General features: G+C 43.3%; 1 protein-coding gene across 2 annotated transcripts in view; it reads right to left on the reverse strand.

Moving 5' to 3' along the window:
- Window positions 1-17,726, reverse strand: part of bcl11ba (BAF chromatin remodeling complex subunit BCL11B a) — a 39,256-nt gene extending 21,530 nt beyond the window's left edge. For both annotated transcript variants that reach the window (XM_047610989.1, XM_047610988.1), the window contains exons 1-2: window positions 16,828-17,726; window positions 8,133-8,618 (exon numbers count right to left, since the gene is read on the reverse strand). In XM_047610989.1, coding sequence (XP_047466945.1) covers window positions 8,133-8,618; window positions 16,828-16,882 — 541 coding nt within the window. In that variant the 5' untranslated portion in view covers window positions 16,883-17,726. The remainder of the gene's footprint in view (window positions 1-8,132; window positions 8,619-16,827) is intronic.
- Window positions 17,727-18,861: the final 1,135 nt, after the last annotated feature.

Here is an 18,861-nt window from a genome sequence, read left to right on the forward strand (position 1 = left end):
TTCTTTTTTCTTCTCTCTCTATGATTTTTGCAGATCTAAGAAAAACATGTGACACCTGAATTAAAATCCTGGTGCAGAAAAGTGTGCCGTAAATTCCATGAATAAATTAAGACTAACCGATTTGGAAGGGTTTGTTAAACCTGATCGACCCCGTGGGGAATTCAAACGAGCCGTGCTTCTAAAATCAACAATTGTTTGCTAAGAGGCTATTTCCAACAAAGAATAGTTTGTTTTCCAAAGCTATTAAAAGCCAAACGGAAACACAAGAGTCACGTCTCAGTAGCCGCTATAAACCAAGTGCCTCTCAAAGTCGGGTCCAGGGACCTCCGAGGGTCCTCCAGATGTGAAAAATACACAATGTGACTCATATGCCCGCTAACCTGACATGACTTGGCTCCATTAAGGGTGATACTGCATCACAAATGTCAAAAGAATCTGTTTCTTAACTACGTACTCCACCACTAACAACATTCTCTCTCTCTCTCTGTCCGCCTCTCAGATCCAGAGAGAGAATGTTATAGAATGCTATGAATATTATTCAGTCTTGAACAAATGCTGCACAGTTTGAGGAGTCTTTAAATAGAAGAACTACAAGTAAACAATAGATTTACAATGGCTGCTAGCCATCGTTTTTGTTTGTGTGCGTGAGGATTTTAGTGAACAGCTTTCTCGTCACTCTTCACAATTTACGTACATTTCAGAAAAGTTACGCTGAGAGGAAGTAGCCGGATGATAAGCAAACCATACCAACCTGCCATCTATTCTGCTGTGATAATGCCCCAAACACCCCCACCCGTGCCTCACCTTCATCGCCCCCCACCTTCCTCTTTTTCATCCTCACTCACTCACACACACACACACACACACACACACACACACACACACACACACACACGGTGCCTCCTCCACAAATCTCATCACTGACGCCAGGACATCAATTTTTGCAAGTCGCCGAAAATTACCATGCATGAATGCAAAAAAGACTGATCAGGAGTAATTAACACGGCTTCATATGCAAATTTTATTAATGCAGAACTACAAAGTCATTATGCAAATGAGGGTTTCGTCGAGCCTCTTGACAAATACTCCCAGCTCCAGCCATCTAGCAGCCGGGATGGATGACAAGTCTGCTCACTCAGTTTAGACTGGAGGGATGCCTGTGTATTTTAGTCTAGTTAGCGGATTAGCACTGGTTAGCGCTGGTGGCTAGCTAGTGTGTTTTCGTGCGTGTTTGTGCGCACATATGCGGGGGTAGTCTGTGTGTGTAAACTGTGTGATTAGAGAAGTGGCTAATGGCTGCGCAGCAGAGTAATGAACCTGAGATCCAGGGGATGGAGGCATCGGGGAGGGGTTGAGGGGGGTAAGATGATATGAATATGCATGATGCATCACTGGCTTTGATGATTAAAGAAAATTTTAATATTTAAATGAGTGCATGCAAAGTGATTAACACAGCGGCGAGAGGCGACAAGGCGAAAATCGCAAAAAGGGATTTTGAAAATGCTAAGAAGCGCATGAGATGAGATGCTCTATTAATGGCGAGGACTCTCTCTCTCCCCCTGTCTCTGTATGCCTCGCTCGGCCGCTGCCTCTCCCGACCTTCATGTCTCGCTTGTTTTTGCTCTCGGTGTCTGGTTTGTGTCCAGGATGTTGGATTTACAGAGGAAAAGTAGAGCGTTGTGTAGGCCAGGAAGAGGTGAATGGCTAGAGGAGAACAAGGAGAAAGTGAGGCTCTCTCACATTCACACACACGCACGCACGCATGCACGAGCCGGCTTTCAAAGACACACACACACACAGAAGTTGTGACAAAATCCTACTGACCAGCGTTGTGCAAATATTGACTATCATTTTACAGCAACGGCTTTGATAGCGACAAAAAGTACAAGGGGGCAAAATGTGAACTTTGTCACGCTACACTTAATAACCCCAGTGGTACACTGCTAGTGGAGCTGGACCTGGGCCTTACTGCGTCTGTGCACTCACTGGGGCTGAGGAGGCTGATGACTGCCAATAGCTGTCCACGCTTAAGTTTCCGCAATTTGTTAGTGTATTTTTTGTATGTAGTCATTGCGTGAAGTCCTTTAAGTACCAAAAGAGCCGTATAAATACAAGACCATTTACTATTCCTGGATTAATGCACAAAACTATACAATTTAATCAAAGATTTGAACAAGTTTCTCCACAAATTTCTTTATTTAACAGAAGCAGCCATCTACCTTAAATGCTAAATATTCTTAGGACACAACATATAATGCCGGGTTGCAGCTGTAAAGTAACAAGTAAGGTAATGTGGAGTTATAGTAACAGATAACGTGTCTTTTCAAATAACTTGTTTCAGACTGAAACAGAAAATTTTATTTTCTTCTTGATTTGTGTGTGGCCTCGTGTTTGTGCGAGTGCATATCCACATGCTTTCAGGCCTATTAAAAATGCATCAGGACTGTATTATGTGAAGACACACACACACATGCACGCACGTACAAATACCCAAAACCCAAACTAGCCAAAAGCACACATACAGACAGGCGAGAGAGGTAGAGGGAGGCCGAGGGAGAGAGAGCAAGCAGCGATACAAACCAGAGTAATTACCACTTCAAAAAGGCCGTCGCTCCATCCGAGAGGCCTCCCAGCTTTATTGAACCAACGCAAAACAACAAGAGCAGCGGGCGCCGTAATGCCTCTAAAGTACAGGCTGTTATATCAAACATACACACGCTCGCACACACACACACACACACACCGTTCCGTTGCTCTTTGTTCAGTCTTTGCGCAGATTAATTTGGAAGATAAATAAGCATATGGTAAATATTTTAGGGACACACCGCTGCGCTCAGTCTTATTTGCTAAAGATCTGTGCGCACGAGTGTGTTTGCGTGTTCACGTGAATAATCTTTGCATAACATTCAACAACACTTTTTTTCTGTGTGAGTGTGTTTTTCCCTTACTCTGCAAATTGCACGTAAGTAATAATGCGCATCGATTATTACACCTTCAGTAGTGGAGAGAGCAGGAGAAAGCGCGTCATCTGAACACGCACGGGTGACCATCTGTGTGTGAACGACAGAGAGAGTGAACCGGAACAGAGAAGAAAATCGGCCGGGAAAAAAAGGGACTAAAAATGTGGGTGTGAAAGCCGAGGTAGATGCAGAGCTAGACAGCTGGCACGCACGCACGCACGCACGCACGCACACACACACACACACACACACACACACACACACACGCCTGTGTAAAGGAGTAACTTTGACAAACTCAGATATGATGACACTTTTTTAATCTGTGTGTGTGTGTGTGTGTGTGTTCCTCTCCACTCCAACTGGACTTAGTTAAATATCTGAATTAAACTCTAGCTGACAAGGCTTTCAGGGCTGCGTAGCGCTGTGTCAGGTGGTGTTAAACACTCCTCAGTGATAAGTGTACACAGTGCGAGTGTGCGTACGCCTTACAGTAAATATGACATGTTTCCTTCTCTTTCTCTAATCCAAACTGTCAGTGTCGCACCTCTGTGGAGCAGCCCGCTACTCTGACTATCAGAGGCCTGGGAGTCTGGGAGGTGTGTGACTCGGAGGTCGCCAGTTAAAATACCTACACTCACAGGCGGTGATGTCCCGGTGAAAGCAAGTATACAACAAAATGCTGCCTGTACATGAAGGATAAATTTTCTACTTTCGATTTTCGATTTTCTACTACTGTCAAGGCTAAACTGACCTGATGTAATGTTGCTGCAGACACTAGCTGCAGGGTTAAGTTAGTTCTAAGCTGGCCTACCACTCGTTCTGAAGTCAGTGGTGAATTTGAATTCATCCACGCCAAAACTCATTTTCACTTTTGCTGTTTATGTGTGCTGTGAAAACCGATAATTACAAACACAATGTACTCAGATAGCATCAGTACTCTCTGTCGGATGCTGTTGATTAGAGGTGGAGGAAGTGAAGGATGTGAAACAGTTTTTGGAAACCATATTTTAGGTTCTTTACAAGAACATGTGAAGGGTGACACCCCAAACCCTCATTATCAGCTGCACCCTCTCGCGAATCTATTTTATTTCAGTGGTTTGGCGAAATACAGCGACATTTGGAGCGAGCTGCAGGTTATTTTAATCGGCCGCGATAAGGCACGATAATGTTTCCAGTGACAGCTTCAGTTTAACTGTACTTCCTTTGCGCAGCATTAATAGTGTATTCTAATTTATTTGCAGGAATCTGAAGGACCTATTTTCTATAGAGTTGCATAATCAAATCCGTGTCAGATAGTACGCACTGAAAGAGGCCTTCCTGTCTGTGACCCGACAGTGAGTGTGACAAAAAAAAACAAAAAAAAAACATGGTAACACAACATAATATGGTGTGCATCCTACGAACTAAACCACAGCAACATCTGTCAGCACTGAATTCAGCTTAAGCTGCATTAACTAAAAACAAATTCTTCAATTCATTTCGGCCTAACCCTGTGCCACCTTATATAGACAAAAATATAGCAAAAACACAACCTTCACTTAGAGCAGGAGCACCTCTTCTAATTTAGGGGTAAAAAAAAAAATAAATAAATAAAAAATAAAAAATAAAAAAAAATAAAATATATATATATATATATAACTTGGCATGATGCACATCTCAGAGTGTGAATGTGTGCGCACACATGTTCCATTTCACATGGACACCAAATGGAAGTGAAAAAGCTTGGGAATAAAGGAGTAGTTTGACCTGCTGGGAGCCAATTACAAAGCATTGTCGTCAGTCGTGTTCTGAGCTGACATTCAAACTCCCTGATCAGTTTTCCCTTGCTTTCTCCGGCGCGCCGCTCAGCTCTGCTCTTTTGCTTCCTTTTCTACATCTTTTTTCTTTTCCCTCTCTTTCACCAGGTAATGAAAGGTGTAAAACTCTACTGGAGGAGGAAAAAAAAAAAACTCACGTCTGAGTTACAAAGAGAGAATTCCACCTGCCATATTTCAATCCCCCAGTGATTATGAGCCGGGCTGAGTGTGTTCTCTCCAAATTAAACTGCGTCTTGATTAATAAACCGCTCTGTCCTCTCCCGGTGTTAATAAGGTGCTAGTTGGACATATTTCATGTGGAAATTGTGAAATACCGAGGGTAATTTTGCAACATAAAATGTTATTGGAGCAATATAGTTTACAGTTGCCGCAGTGCACGTCCAATTGAGCCGCTAATATGTTTTTGCTTTTAATGTGAAAATTATTGCGCTTTCTGTTATAAAGAAATATTGTGCAATTACAATTTCAAGCCTTCCAACGCAGCACATGTGGGGTTGATTTCACGGGAGGATTGCAGTTAGATATATTGCGAGCATTTAAACGCAGGGGGAAAATATATATTTATGCACATAAATATGAATAATGCCAGCTTAATAATGCGACCAACGCCAGTCAATTAGTGAGCATGCCTGAGCGCAGCTCTGCAGACACGCTGGGATTGTACTGAAGCTATTTGCACCCTACAGTTTGGACTTATCTGTGTTAAATGTGAAGCTGCAGCACAGTTCTGGGGCTGAGGACCGAGCTTTTCAGACATACAGGTGGCCGCGCAGTCCACAGGAGCGACTGAGTGGCTGCCTGGCAGAGTTGTAACAGCCTGGTAAAATATTGATGAAGTTCAGGCCCAAACACAGTGTTTACAGCGTAGGCCAAACCGCAGACTGACACGTTCAGTGGGGCTTTGTCCTGCTCGAGCACACTAACTGGGGAAACAGAGTCAGGCGTGTTACCTGCGAGTGCACTTCCTCATGTGGCTTTGTGCCAGAATTTTCTTCTAAATTTAGGCCGTTGCTGCTGCTGCTGCTTCTGAATCATGTTACGTTTCCATCCAAATGCCGTACAGATTTTACACAAACCTCTGAAGCGGCATATTGATATGCAAAATCATGGGGAATGGAAACAACTTCCTGAACCGCGAAACAAACATCCATCTGATTGATAGTCGCGCTTTAATGACAAAATTCCCTGATAGAGTTCTAATATACTGAGGCCTCATGACTCACAAACAACACATTTGGAATTTGTAACGGTTTTGCCAAAACATCTCAAGCTATTTGGTCCAATTCATACATACATTTGTTGAAGCTGTATCACATATTTCACATACTTTGTTCATCAAATTCAAGTTGATTTTAAAATGAGAAGATGATCCTCTTTTAGACAGAGTCTAAGCAGTTTGGCACTAGTCTTCTTGCCGGCTCGCAAGGTTAAAATCAGACACAGCGGAGCAGCCCTCTGTGTCTGGCCTGTTTCTACAAACACTGACGTCTAGGAAAGTGCGAGTGAGTTCTGGTCTCACACTGGAATATTCTGCTTTTCTCCTCTGGTTCCTTTCTGAGCGTACTGACTGGTTTCAGAGATAACTGCTGGTGCTCTTTCCCCCCGCAGCTGCTATCCTGCTAAACTGCCTCCTTACCCCATTGAACGGGGGAGAAACTAGCCTCTTTTTAATCCCTCTTTCTCTGTCTTTTCCTTCTCTTTCTCTCATGGTGTTTTTTTTTTCCCTGGCTTTGCTTATTTGAATTTTAATGAGCTTTTCACCTTTTTAAGCAGATGGCTTAGGCTGGATTTCTCCATGAAAGTCGGGGTGAGTCTCTCTGTCACGTTTTGCACAATTTGTTTCAACTAGTCGAGTCCTTGAGGGGGTTTAGAGCTCTGAGTGGGTAATGTGCCTGTCTCCCTTACTTCCCTTCTCTCCCCCTCTCTTGTCCTCCTGCTCTAATACAATGAACTCTCTCTCTCTTGCTTGGAAGGATGGACTATGTCGCAACAGGATGTCTCCATAAAGACTGAAATGACAAATTTATGCATGTGTGTATGCGTCTGCGTAGTTGGTCACAAGATTAAAAACAGGAAGATTTGGTGCTATCCCAAAAACTGTCCTGGGAATGGAATAGTTTTCGAAAGTGACCTGGATGAAGTGTCATGGTATATCATTTCTTTTAGATGCCGTCTTCTCTTTACACCTTGTATGAACATACAGCGTGTATGCAGCGATGTGACTGCGTGACATGTGGACATCTGGGTCAAGGGAAACACATGCATTAATGCAGGTGTAAATGTGGCACAATGCACGAGCACCCAGACCACGTTTGGAGATGGTCAGGCTCGTATTTCGATCAGATCTCCGGCAGGTGTAAATGCCGCAGCGTGGTGAAAGAAACATCAGCCCCCCCCCCCACACCCCCCACCCTCCCAATCTAAAAGGTCACCTAAATTTGCCTCTTCCTGCTAACTCAATTACCCCGATGAAAGCTTCAGGTAGCAGCAGCAAAGTCAGCTCTACAGTAGAAAAAAAATTTAAATAAAACGAGCACAAACAGCAACATTGCTCCTCTTCGTGTTTGTTGACCCAGACTGCCTCGTCGTCTGACTAATTTGTATATTGTGATTGGATCAGACTGCAGGAACCATCAAGATAAGAAAGACGCATTTTAATAGCGACGCTATGCGTCAGGTGTCAGTATCCAGATAACGTATCCAGATACATACTAATATTATTTGGAAGTGGGGCCTGTGTTCGTCTGGTTTGTCCTGCATACACCAAATAAAAAACTAAACTAAAAAATGTGGTGTTAGAGGGAAGAGCTTTGAAGGGATCTGCTCGGACTATTTCTTAGTAAAGTAATGGTTGTAGTGTGTGATAAACGCTTAATTGTCACAAAGGTTTAGTGCGGTAATAGTGTATTTTAATACAGCATCAAATATAACACCAGAAAAAGAAATTTTGTCTCCATCTACATAATATAGAAATCGCATTAAAAGAACTAGTTCAGAAATAATGTCTTAAGTTGTCAAAACGTTGACTTTTAAAAGCTGAGGGGTCTTGCATGATCACACTGACGTGACAAGACTTGAAATGTATTAATTTATTAATTTGTTAATGTTATTGGATGGATCACTGCAGTAAAACTGGTAACTCTTGGCTCGGGGTATTAAAGTTCTCTCATTTAAGAAATATAATAATAATAATTCTGACATATTATAAATTTGAACTTAATCTTAACTAAATTAGATTGAATTAATCTCTGTACTTAATCCACAGACATAACATTGATATTAGTCTTGTGATTGAGGTGTACGTCCCAAAATGCTGAACTAGGTCTTCAGAGAGTGTGTGTTTGTCATGGCCTACCCGTTGGTGTGTTCTCCTGCTTGGGGCAAATTCCTTTGATGGGCGTCTTCTCTCCCCTCTCACCTCTTTCCCTTACTCCTCCCACCTCCTCCTCCTCCGGTGTCACCTGGATGCCTATCTCCACCGGCTCCACCACCTTCCTCAGCTCGACCCGCTGGGTGTAATGATGAAGGCTCTGCAGAGTGGGACTCCCCCCTTGTCCTCCTCTGTCGTTCATCTTGTCGTAACAGCCATTGGCCAGCAGCGGCATTTGGCACTGCTTCTTTTTGTGCTCAATGAAGAGGACGATGTCGCCGAGTGGGAAGGTCATCTGGCACTGGCCGCAGGTCAGCAGGTCGTGGTCGGCGTGGAGGCCAGGCGGCAGGGTGTGGGCCAAGCTGTGGTCCAAAGGGTGGGGAGGTAGGCCAAGTGGATGGGAGGGTAGGCCAAGTGGGTGGGAAGGTAGAGAGTTGGAGAGCAGAGCGCCATCTGGATGCTCAACTTCCGCTGTAAGAGAAGAAAAGCAGACCGCACATGTCAAAGTAAACCTGGACTAATGTGTCATTCCCAGACTGTTTGATGGACTCTAAAGAAAAAAGGTTTGAATTCAGGAATGTGAGAGGAAAATGACTCTGAGAAGGGCCTGTGAACAAAACACAGAAGAACCTTAGATGTTTTCTTCTTTTCACCTGGATAATTATTTGTTCTCTTATCCTCTCGTCTCCTTTGCTACTCTAAATGTGAAGCAGAAGTTTGCTGATAACCACAAGCTTCTAGGTAAATTCCCAACACATGTACAATTTGAGGTTAATAATGTGAATATGCACACTGTTATCGTAACACACCTCACACATATACTGTACATTTGATTTGTTTCCAGATAAGTCTGGCCTTTTTCTTTATCTTGGGCCTTAGCTACCATGCTATGCATGCTAAAGTCACAACTATGACTTGATTTGAGTGAAACAAATTTTACAAGCATTTTTTTTTTTCAGTGTGAATGAATAAATGTTCGTGCCCAAGATTTTTGTTGTGAAGTGGCACATATGTGGCGAAATAACAAGCAAAAATGCTCTCTCAAAACAGTGGTCGTGCTGAAGAGAGGACTCACACTCCTCATCGTCATAATATTCTCTCTCTTTTTCTTTCTCTTTCTCTCTCCCTCTCATTCTCTAACACAGGATGATGGATTAGCAGCAGGTTGGCCATTTGTCTCAGCCTCCACATTAGAAATGCAAACAGATTTGGGACGTCAAATGCAGATGAAGGCTCCAGATGGAGCAACACACCTCACCATATACCTGCCTTAGGTCTACTTATAAATACTAGTAAACCCGGCTTCTTCACACTGGGAACACATCTCTGAACCTCCAAGTATGCTCCAAATATAATTCACTGAAGACATTTCAGTTTACACATTTTAATCACACGTAGAGATAAGATGTTTGGTTCAGACGCGGTAGTTTGTAGTCACGGCGACAGGAAAAGTGCGTGTGAGCAGGTGTGCAATGTCTGAGCTCCGCCAACCCACATAGCCACACACCAACTGCCCTGCACCCCCTGTAAATGTGTGTATGTGTTGAATGCGTTGTGTGTCGTAACATGTTTGTAACCTCATGGATACACACACACATATGCGTTGTGTGCATGTGTGTGCGCGGCCCGCAGGCAGCAGCCATCTGTCCTTCACCATTGAAATGAACAGTCGTGTACAGTAGAGTGTGTTTCCCCAGTAATAAACATTAGAAAGAATAAAGCCAGTGAGCTGGCCTGGAACAAATCCAACCCACAGTTCCAGTGACCCCTGCGAGGTTGACATCATCTGAGACGTTAATAATTATAGTAATGTGATTAAAAAAAAAAAAAAAAAAAGGCAGACAGACCTCAGATACACAGCTGACTTCCTGTGTGTGTGAGAAACACTGATCTAGTAGAACAGGATCTGACTCTCTCTTGTGCTATTGCAAATTAACACGCAGATATGGATGTTTCATATGAATATATAGCACAGAGAGCACAGACAGAATTAGTTGTGAGCAAAAATCAACAGAAATGAACAACTTGATGAACCACCTCCAGAAGGGTTAATGCGACAGGTATCTAGGGAGCCAAACTGATTTTCGTCTCGTCTCAGGGCCCAGAAGGTGCTGTTGTGAATTCCTGCCGTTGCGAAGAAGTTTCCTCCGAGCAGGCTCCCGTCTCTGGGGTTTGGTTTCCTCTATATACCACCTATCACTGTACATGTGCTGTTAATCCATCTAAAACCTTTCACACTTACCACATGGCTGTCATCTAATATTCACAGACACAAATTGCACAGCATATAAGCGGCCGGCAGCTGACCAAACAGCTATTTTCAGGTGTCCTCAACAGTAGATTTAATGATTTTACTTTCTTCAGCACTGACGCAAGTTTAGCCAAAAGAAAAATGTCTGAAGGCCTGTCGACTGTGTGTGTGTGCGTGTGTGTGTGTGTGTGTGTGTGTGTGTGTGTGTGTGTGTGTGTGTGTGTGTGCGCGCGGAGGGAGTCAAAGCCTTGATCAACACTTTCAATCACATTTCTTTAACACACACGCACACACAGTCTCTGGTATCAAGGAAAGTTTGCGGGTGAGACTGCACATTGCATTCACACACACACATAAGAGGCCTCAAACACTTGTATGCCGAAGCATTCACACCTACAGCATCCGAGCCATTCCTCACATACTAAACTATAGACATGCCTCAAGATTTGCTCACGGGGTTACTATGTATGTACACAGACACACCCCTGAAATCCAAATTTGTTGTGTTTTTTAATTATTAGAATTTTATCCAAGTTGGTTACGGACACCACCCAGCCCCTTCACACAGTTGAATTTGGCAACAATCAAGGAGTTATGTGCACTCTAATACACACGAATATGATGCACCAACACACTGACAACAGCAGCGAGTGAAGTGAAGGTAGATGAACGCTGAACGCTTTTGTCTGAACAGGACAGGAAGCGGCCTTACATCCACAGTCTGTTATGAAAAGATCTGAGTTAGGAACGAGAAGATTCAGACACTGTCGTCATTGCACCGAGTGATGTCTGTTTTTCATTTACTGTTCGTGAATTTGACCAGTGGTTCCCTTTTCCAAAAAAAAAAAAAAATAGAAAATTCCACTCCAATTTACAGTCATTTGTACCTTTAGTTTTTTAAATATATATGTGGCACATTATATTATATGATGGCACTGAGCTGGCAGGTGTTTAAGAACTAACGTCTTTTGTTTGTATCTTTGCTGTACATCATCTCTTCACTTTCACCCATTTCCTGTAACCGCTCTCCTGTCAACTATCAAAACAAAACCGAACAAATGCTTGAAAACACTGCGGAGAAAAAAAATCTATCAGATATATATATAAAAACATTTAATTCTACTTGATTAGAGCTAGTAAAAACATTTAAACATAAATAGAAGAACTGTTCGTGGACAAAAGTTTCACTGATATGACTCGCAGCCTATTTTCAGATTTGACCTGGTTTTGCATAATCTGTTTCACCTCAAAGCTAATTCAAGTTCATCACAAGGTAAATCCTCCGTTCTGGCCCAAATCTGGATCACAGCGTCGACACAATCGCGTGTGGATCACAGGCGAATAATTTTAAACATTTGCCCGAGTCTGATGATAAAGAGAGAGATCAGACTATAGCAGAGCCACCTGCTTGCGAGGCGCTGTGGTGGGAATCAAGCGCTCCTCGGAAATGCAGCATGAGAGCATGTCAACCGCATGGCTGAAGTTCTTCATCCTCAAAATAACAAACCTCGATTGTATTTGTATTTGAAACATATTTTCAACCACATGAACAATTATATAATTTATGAATACCCTCTGAAATTAATAAAAGTGTGCAACTGAGAGCTCCGTTGTTTATTACAGACAACAGAGTCAAGTCAATTTACATACATTTGTAAAATGTTTAATTAAAATAAAGCGAAACGTGTCTTCAAAACGAATCCATCTCATCAGAAAACACATCCTAAAATAGAGCAACGCGTGGTATATATACGCAAAAAACAAACACACATAGGCTTCAAAGTAAAGATGTAGTCTAATCAGAGCAGTATCAACACACTCATACTGCTAGAGATGCCAGTCAGACACTGCTGTGAATTGACAGTACATGCTGTAAATAAGAAGTGCCACAGAGAGACAGACAGTCAAGTACAGGGTGTGCAGCTGTTGACAGTTAAGAGGTGAATGTGGTCTTTCAGCACTGATGTCATCTGATTAACACACACACATACACACACACACACACACACACACACACACACACACACACACACACACACACACGCGCCACATTTACACTCCGCTACCATTCTCCCAGGCAGAGCAAGCGCAGCGCTGACAGCCTGAGAGCTCCCCCTAGCAGGAGACAGGAGACAGAGGGACATAGAGACAGAGAGAGAGAGAAAGAAATGGATAGAGAAAAGAGAGAGAGAGAAGGGGAGACATAGACACAGACAAAAAAAGTGGGGGGGCCAAGGATCAGAAGGCAGATGTAAAGCCTCAGCTGAGCAAACCAGCACGGGGGTATGCAGGGTTTGGAACAGCATAAATGTGTATGAGTGTGTATGCGTGTATCAATAGTGTGAATCAACTGATCAACAAAATGAGTTCAGGCATGTTTTTTAGGATCCTGGAACCCATCCTGCGTGTCCATGAACATACACACACACACATGCACACACTCTTAAGAGTCAAAACTTCAATGTTGTATATAAAGAGAATTTCTACTATATGTGTATATATATATAAAACTGTAATTTGTTTTCTACAAAACCATAAATAACCAAAAGTGGTAATTCTTAATTACTGCGGGGGGAAAAAAGAAATCCTCGCTGACAGGATTAAAACCTGACATTTAAACAAACTGTAGCAACGTCTCTTTTCAGAGATGGTGTCTGAGATTACTATGGATAAAACGCAGGCATCGCCACAGAGATTCCTGCCCAGGGCTACCTCTTTCATTTCAATGAAAACAACTCACAATTACAAATATGTTCCTTGTTTTTGCAGTGGTTTCGTGTGCCGCCCCATTTAAGATTAAACCAGTGCAGCTTCTTACACTGGAGGACAAATGGAAGACATGTGTGAATATCAGGAATGTTGTGACTATTAGAAATATCACCGTGCGTACATAACAATCAACTGTGATACTTAATATGACACAGTGAAGAAGTGCATTTTCATTTGTGGCATTTTAAAAGCACCTGATCTACAAAATGCTTCAGCGCATAAAAGGAGGAGGCGCTGGCTTCTCTCGCTCTCTAACAAAGACTTAGCCCCAGCAGGGTGCACGGCTATTTGACAAGCCAAAGGGAAACATGCATCTCAAGTGGGCGACTGCAATTTACACGCAGCCCTCTGTGTGTGAATGTGTGTGTGTGTGTGTGTGTGTGTGTGTGTGTGTGTGTGTGTGCGTGCAGCTACAATGGCAGCCCTCGTCCTGTTTGCGTCTCTTCACACTAAATCAGCCTCTCGGAGGAAAGCCGGGGTTATTTGCAGTGAATGAGAAGCAGAAGGCACGTCTGCACCTTCAGGTGTAAACTGTCCTGGCATCGTGGCACTAAAACGTACACCAGATCATTCAGACAAACAAAGCAATATAGATTTCTACTGATTAGTATTTCCTGCGTATGTCTTAATAAAATGCTCCAAATTTTCATAAGATTTTGCACTTTCCAGGACAGACTGTTTGATTTTAACGTGGCAGGAAATGAGTGTGAATTTGGTGACAGGGACGGCGTACAGCACCAAATTTAGTGCATATTTCATATTTTCTAGTGAAGGCGTAAATAAACATGCACATTCTTTTTCTCAATTTTTATTGGGTGGATTGAATATTGTTTCCAGGTCCACATCGTGATCCCTTACTAATTTCACAAGATGAGACTGATGAATAAGAGGAGGGGTTTTAAGCTCCAAGACAACTCTCTGAGGTGACATTTGTGGGGAAAAAGAAGCACTACAACTTAGTACCAGGGAAACGTCCCTAATAATTTGAGCACCGAGAGGAGGAGCATTGCTTTGTGACTGAGGCCTTGACACATTTCATTTAAACAAACAAGCGACTTAAACTCCAGGAAATGTGTCTCGCGTCTCCTAACGCTTCTTCCCTCTCAGGAAAAGATAACTGAATGTCAAAAGACGGGGAGCGACTGTAGTTCGTCTTCTAAAATGTAGAATACGTACCCAACACATTTTGCTGCGCCTGGAACGTCATGTTGCCAAATCTAAATTAAAAATGCTCTGCATTAAAACCCAGGTCAGATGGATTTTGCCACCTGACAGCTCAAGAAGAATTATGTAGATTTCGGCGAGGGGGATTCACATTTGTGCATTTGCATATATGTGTGTGCGTGCGTTGATGTCCACATGAAGATATATCTGTGTGTGTGTCGGTGTGCGTGTGTGCGTGTGTTTGTGTGTGTGTGTGTACTCAAGCATAGTAAATCGGGGAGCTTCTCTTACACATAAATTATGGTATGTACAGCATCATGCTGCAGCCTGAATGGTGATAAATCAGACAGACAGAGAGACAGACAGACAGGTTGGACCTGCTCCCTGGACGCAGCTAAACTGCACACACAGTGTGTGTGAAAGCACCTTTGTTAAAGTACAAAGAGGAATCTCATTTATTAGCCTCTGTCTTCATATTCTCTCAGCTTTCCACGTCATGTGACGGGATACCTGCATATTTATCTGTATTCACTGTTCTTTGCTGCAGAAGCTGATGTCACAGCGAAGCATGCGGCGTGCACAATGTGACACATTTCAAAAGGTAACCAAGTACACACTGCAGGCCTGTGTACAAGCTGCCACATCAAGTTGTAGCTCTGTTGTTGAATCAAAACCTCCAGTTTGCATGGGGTGATTTGACATCTAAACCACATGCAGTGACTTTTCGTGTGTGTGTCCCTGCATACAGCTGCAGTGGTTGGCAGTAGTTGCTATAAAATAAGGCCTTGCAGCTAAGGAATGAAGGAACACACAAGCCAAGCAGTGTGGCCCAAAACCACGCATGGAATAAGCGCACAAAATTGCTGAGGTTCTACCGGTAAATCTAGGACTTCCATGCACCATGCGCCACAGAGGTGAACACTGATGCACCATGGTTTAAGTGATCTGATGTAGGAAATAACCCAGAATAACCTCATGCTGGAGGACAGAGAGGAGCAGCATGCACTACATCTAACAACAGCAACATAAAAATCTTCATTTCCTCCTGTGTGATTTGAACCAACTAATGCAAAAGTTTAAACAATTAACAAGAGTGTTTATACTAATCCCTCAAACCTTTGAGTGTGAGTTACTAAAATTATGTTTTCGTTTATTAAAGTCCTGCGTGAGAGCTCCTGGAGGTGTGCGCTACTGTCAGAACACATCAGCCAGCACGCTGCAGCCACATCAGCCAGAAAACTGATCGCAGGCCAAAAAATATAACTGTATTGTGAAAAGTTTAGCGGCAAGGGTTTCGGCTCAATATAGACAATAAATAAATAAATCGAGTAGTAGAGTTAAATTAGAAGGCCGAACGCTGAGTTTCCTGTTGAAATACGCTTGCTTAATTTTGTTCCAATGGTATGTCAAAGAAGTCGATTTATTCTACAAAAAACGCGTTGTCATTGAATAAACGCTTTGGAGTTGACACTAATCACCCACACTTGGTCTTTAAAAGCCGCTACTCACTGTTCTCTGAGTAAATGTGCAGTGAGGAAACACCTTTTTTCCCCGATGTCGATGCGTACATGAAATTAAATAATCCGAACCCCGCATTAATATTACACGTGTGAAAGAAGAACACGCTTTGAATCCGTCACGCAAAATAAAACACCACTAACAGTTTGATAATTTACCAGAAAATAAACGGGTTTGCACGAAGCTATAATGTGCCAGATCCAGTAGCATGCAGTAAAACAAAATAGAGACGTGTAGCCTACTTTGGAGTGCGACGAGAGAAGCAGAGGATCTACTTGATTTCTTGTTAAAACGTGTTAAAAGTTTCCTGCTGAGTGAAAAAAAATAAGTAGCCTATGGAACACTGTTTTAAAAATGCAGCGGATCAATAGAATTTGTTCAAATTTAATTTCAATCAAAAAACTGGTCTTTCGTGTTTTTATCTCACACAAATACAACAAAGCTGAAGTTGAAGGTGTTCGCCGGAAAAGAAACGATATTAAAAGTAAAGTTTAAAAGTGGTTCGAATTGGAGGGATTACGAATATGTTTTTATTATCAACTGGAAATTAAGCGTAAGACTACATGCCTCCCTGATGGTGGAGCGATTTCAAATAAAAAGTGGAATAAAGAAGAATGTGCGTCTTAATAATCTAGCGGGAAGGATCTCCGACTCCTCCACGAGCAGTTTTTACAGTAAAAGTCGAACACGCAGCCAAAGACGATTTGACTCACCGTGCTCCATGTGTAAATTTGTTCTAATGATAGCGGGTTATTTGCAGAACGCCATAATCGCATAAAGCCATTAAAGCTTTCATCTAATTTTGTTAATATACCAGCAGAGGATAATCTGGTCTCTGTGAGGCTCTAAAGTTTCTCTTCCAAGTTTGAAAATGTTATTTTTTTACGCACTGATGAAACACTCAGCTTCTGCGAATGACAACGGAGACAGGAAAAGAGAGTCTAATGTGGTGCTGTGAACTCTTGCAAATGTACTTACATGTTATTTCTCTCTGGGACAGGTGCTGCGGGTTCCCCTGCTTGCGTCGGGACATTGCCCTGGCATTTACACTGGCATCGCCCGGAGAGCGGCGCTGGAAGGGTCGGCTCTCCTTCTCCTCCACCTCCTCCTGCTGTTTCTGTGACTGGCCAAGCTGGCCCCAAAACCGACCGGTCGCTGGCCACCTCAAATTGCCCGCTTTGCACTGGCTCCAAATGTGGCCCCCGAGCTGACTCCCGCGCGGCGGTTGTCTCTTCAGTGTGCAGCGGCTCCTGCGCTCTGGTGAGACCGGCCGTGGCGCAGCGCTCGGCTCCTGGGCTCTCGTCGTCAAAGTGGTTGTGCACCTTTCTTCGGTCACAGTGGAGATGAGGATGGGCGATAGTCCGGGTCCTCCTTCCGCTGCTCTCACACCATCTGTCACAGGAGAGCCGATGAAGACGCGGTGTTGAAGGGATGGAGACACGGTAAGTCGCGGGAGGTCGGCGGTCACTTCTTGGTCAGTCACTACCTGTGTCCACTATCCGGCCACAGTGGACACCTTTCGTTCCTGCGTGGATGAAGAAGGTGACAGGACGCCAATTAACGTCTAAACGTGCGTAAAATAGGAATCCAGTTTTCTTCACGGCACTTCACGAGATGTCGCCAAGTGGTGGGCACTTCAGCTGCTGCACTGACAGTGCCGGCCGGGCGGGCGGGTTAGACTTTAACTCTTCAAGTCAAAGCCCAGTACTGGTCTGAGTACAGACTGACACCCTCTTTTCTCTTTGTGCTTGCTGCAGAGTCCCGCATCCCCGGACTGTGTGCGACTCTGTGCGGCTCTGTGCGGCTCTCTGGCTTCTACGATGGGAGAAAACTCAAGTTCAAGTGCGGACGTGACGTTCAGTCTGCGGTGAGAAGGGAGAGTGGAGACTGAAGAGCACTGGGGGCGACTAGTGGTAGCTTTCACACACACACACACACACGCACACACACAAACACACACACGCACACGCAGGGGCGTGTGGCGCGCACGGCGCTAGTGGTCAGAGTCGCTCACCGCCGACAAAGCATCACGATTAGAACCAGGATTTTCTCGTGTTTAACTGTGACCCGGGGGGCAGAATGCCCGGTCCGCAGGATGCTGGACATTTTGCATGAGACTGTGTTCACATTTAAAACATATTCAGACTTGTAATGTCTTATTGTTATACTTTACGCACAACTAATTAGCGCTAATGCCTTAAATTAAATTTATCTCACTGTTAAATATAGTTTTTAATGTCACCTTTCCGTTTGTCCCCTTTCAACCAAACTGTTACATGCAGAGACGCTCACAGGGCTGTCATAAAATACTGCGTGTGCCCCGAAACAAAATTAATCTTTTTGGACATTTGATTGCGCAAGAACATCAAAATTCTAAATTATGTTATGAACGGATTGCATCTGTATTCTTTATCAGCTGACCATCTGATACGCCTGCGTATATTATTTTTATTAATTTACAGCCTGCAGCCGTGTTAACTTATTTTTCGACTTCGAGTCAAACCACTGCGTCGCGGCCTAGATATGCGTAAAAATGTATCGATCGCAAACATTTTCATTCTTTCAGATCGCTCATCGATACCCAGCGTGAGAAGCTCGGTTTCTAAATTTACACGTGCTTCTGTTTAAATAGTTTGATCTTATTTATCAATTATGTAAGAACGTCAGAGAATTAAGAATTAATTTAGGCTCTCCGTGGGAGACGTTAGTGTTTTAACAGGGCAGGGTTGTGACCTCACGGTGACTCTAAAACTGATTTTCGTTAAAGTGGAAAACGAATATGTGAGAAATTGGAGGTGTGGATTCAAAAGCGATTTCCTGTGATCAGTGGTGGGGTGATTAAAAATCCTATCGCGAAGAAAAATCCTAATTTACTCTTATTTAAAATTAAAATAAGGTTTCTATTAGAGGGGGGAAAAGCTTTAATAATTGCTACACATCTCTGTCGCTCCATCAAATGTAGCCACTGCAGTTAGAGAGTCATGTGTGTGCACATTAAGTGTGTGTTTAGTT

Source organism: Mugil cephalus, chromosome 17 (assembly GCF_022458985.1).
Source record: "Mugil cephalus isolate CIBA_MC_2020 chromosome 17, CIBA_Mcephalus_1.1, whole genome shotgun sequence".
NCBI lineage: Eukaryota > Metazoa > Chordata > Actinopteri > Mugiliformes > Mugilidae > Mugil > Mugil cephalus.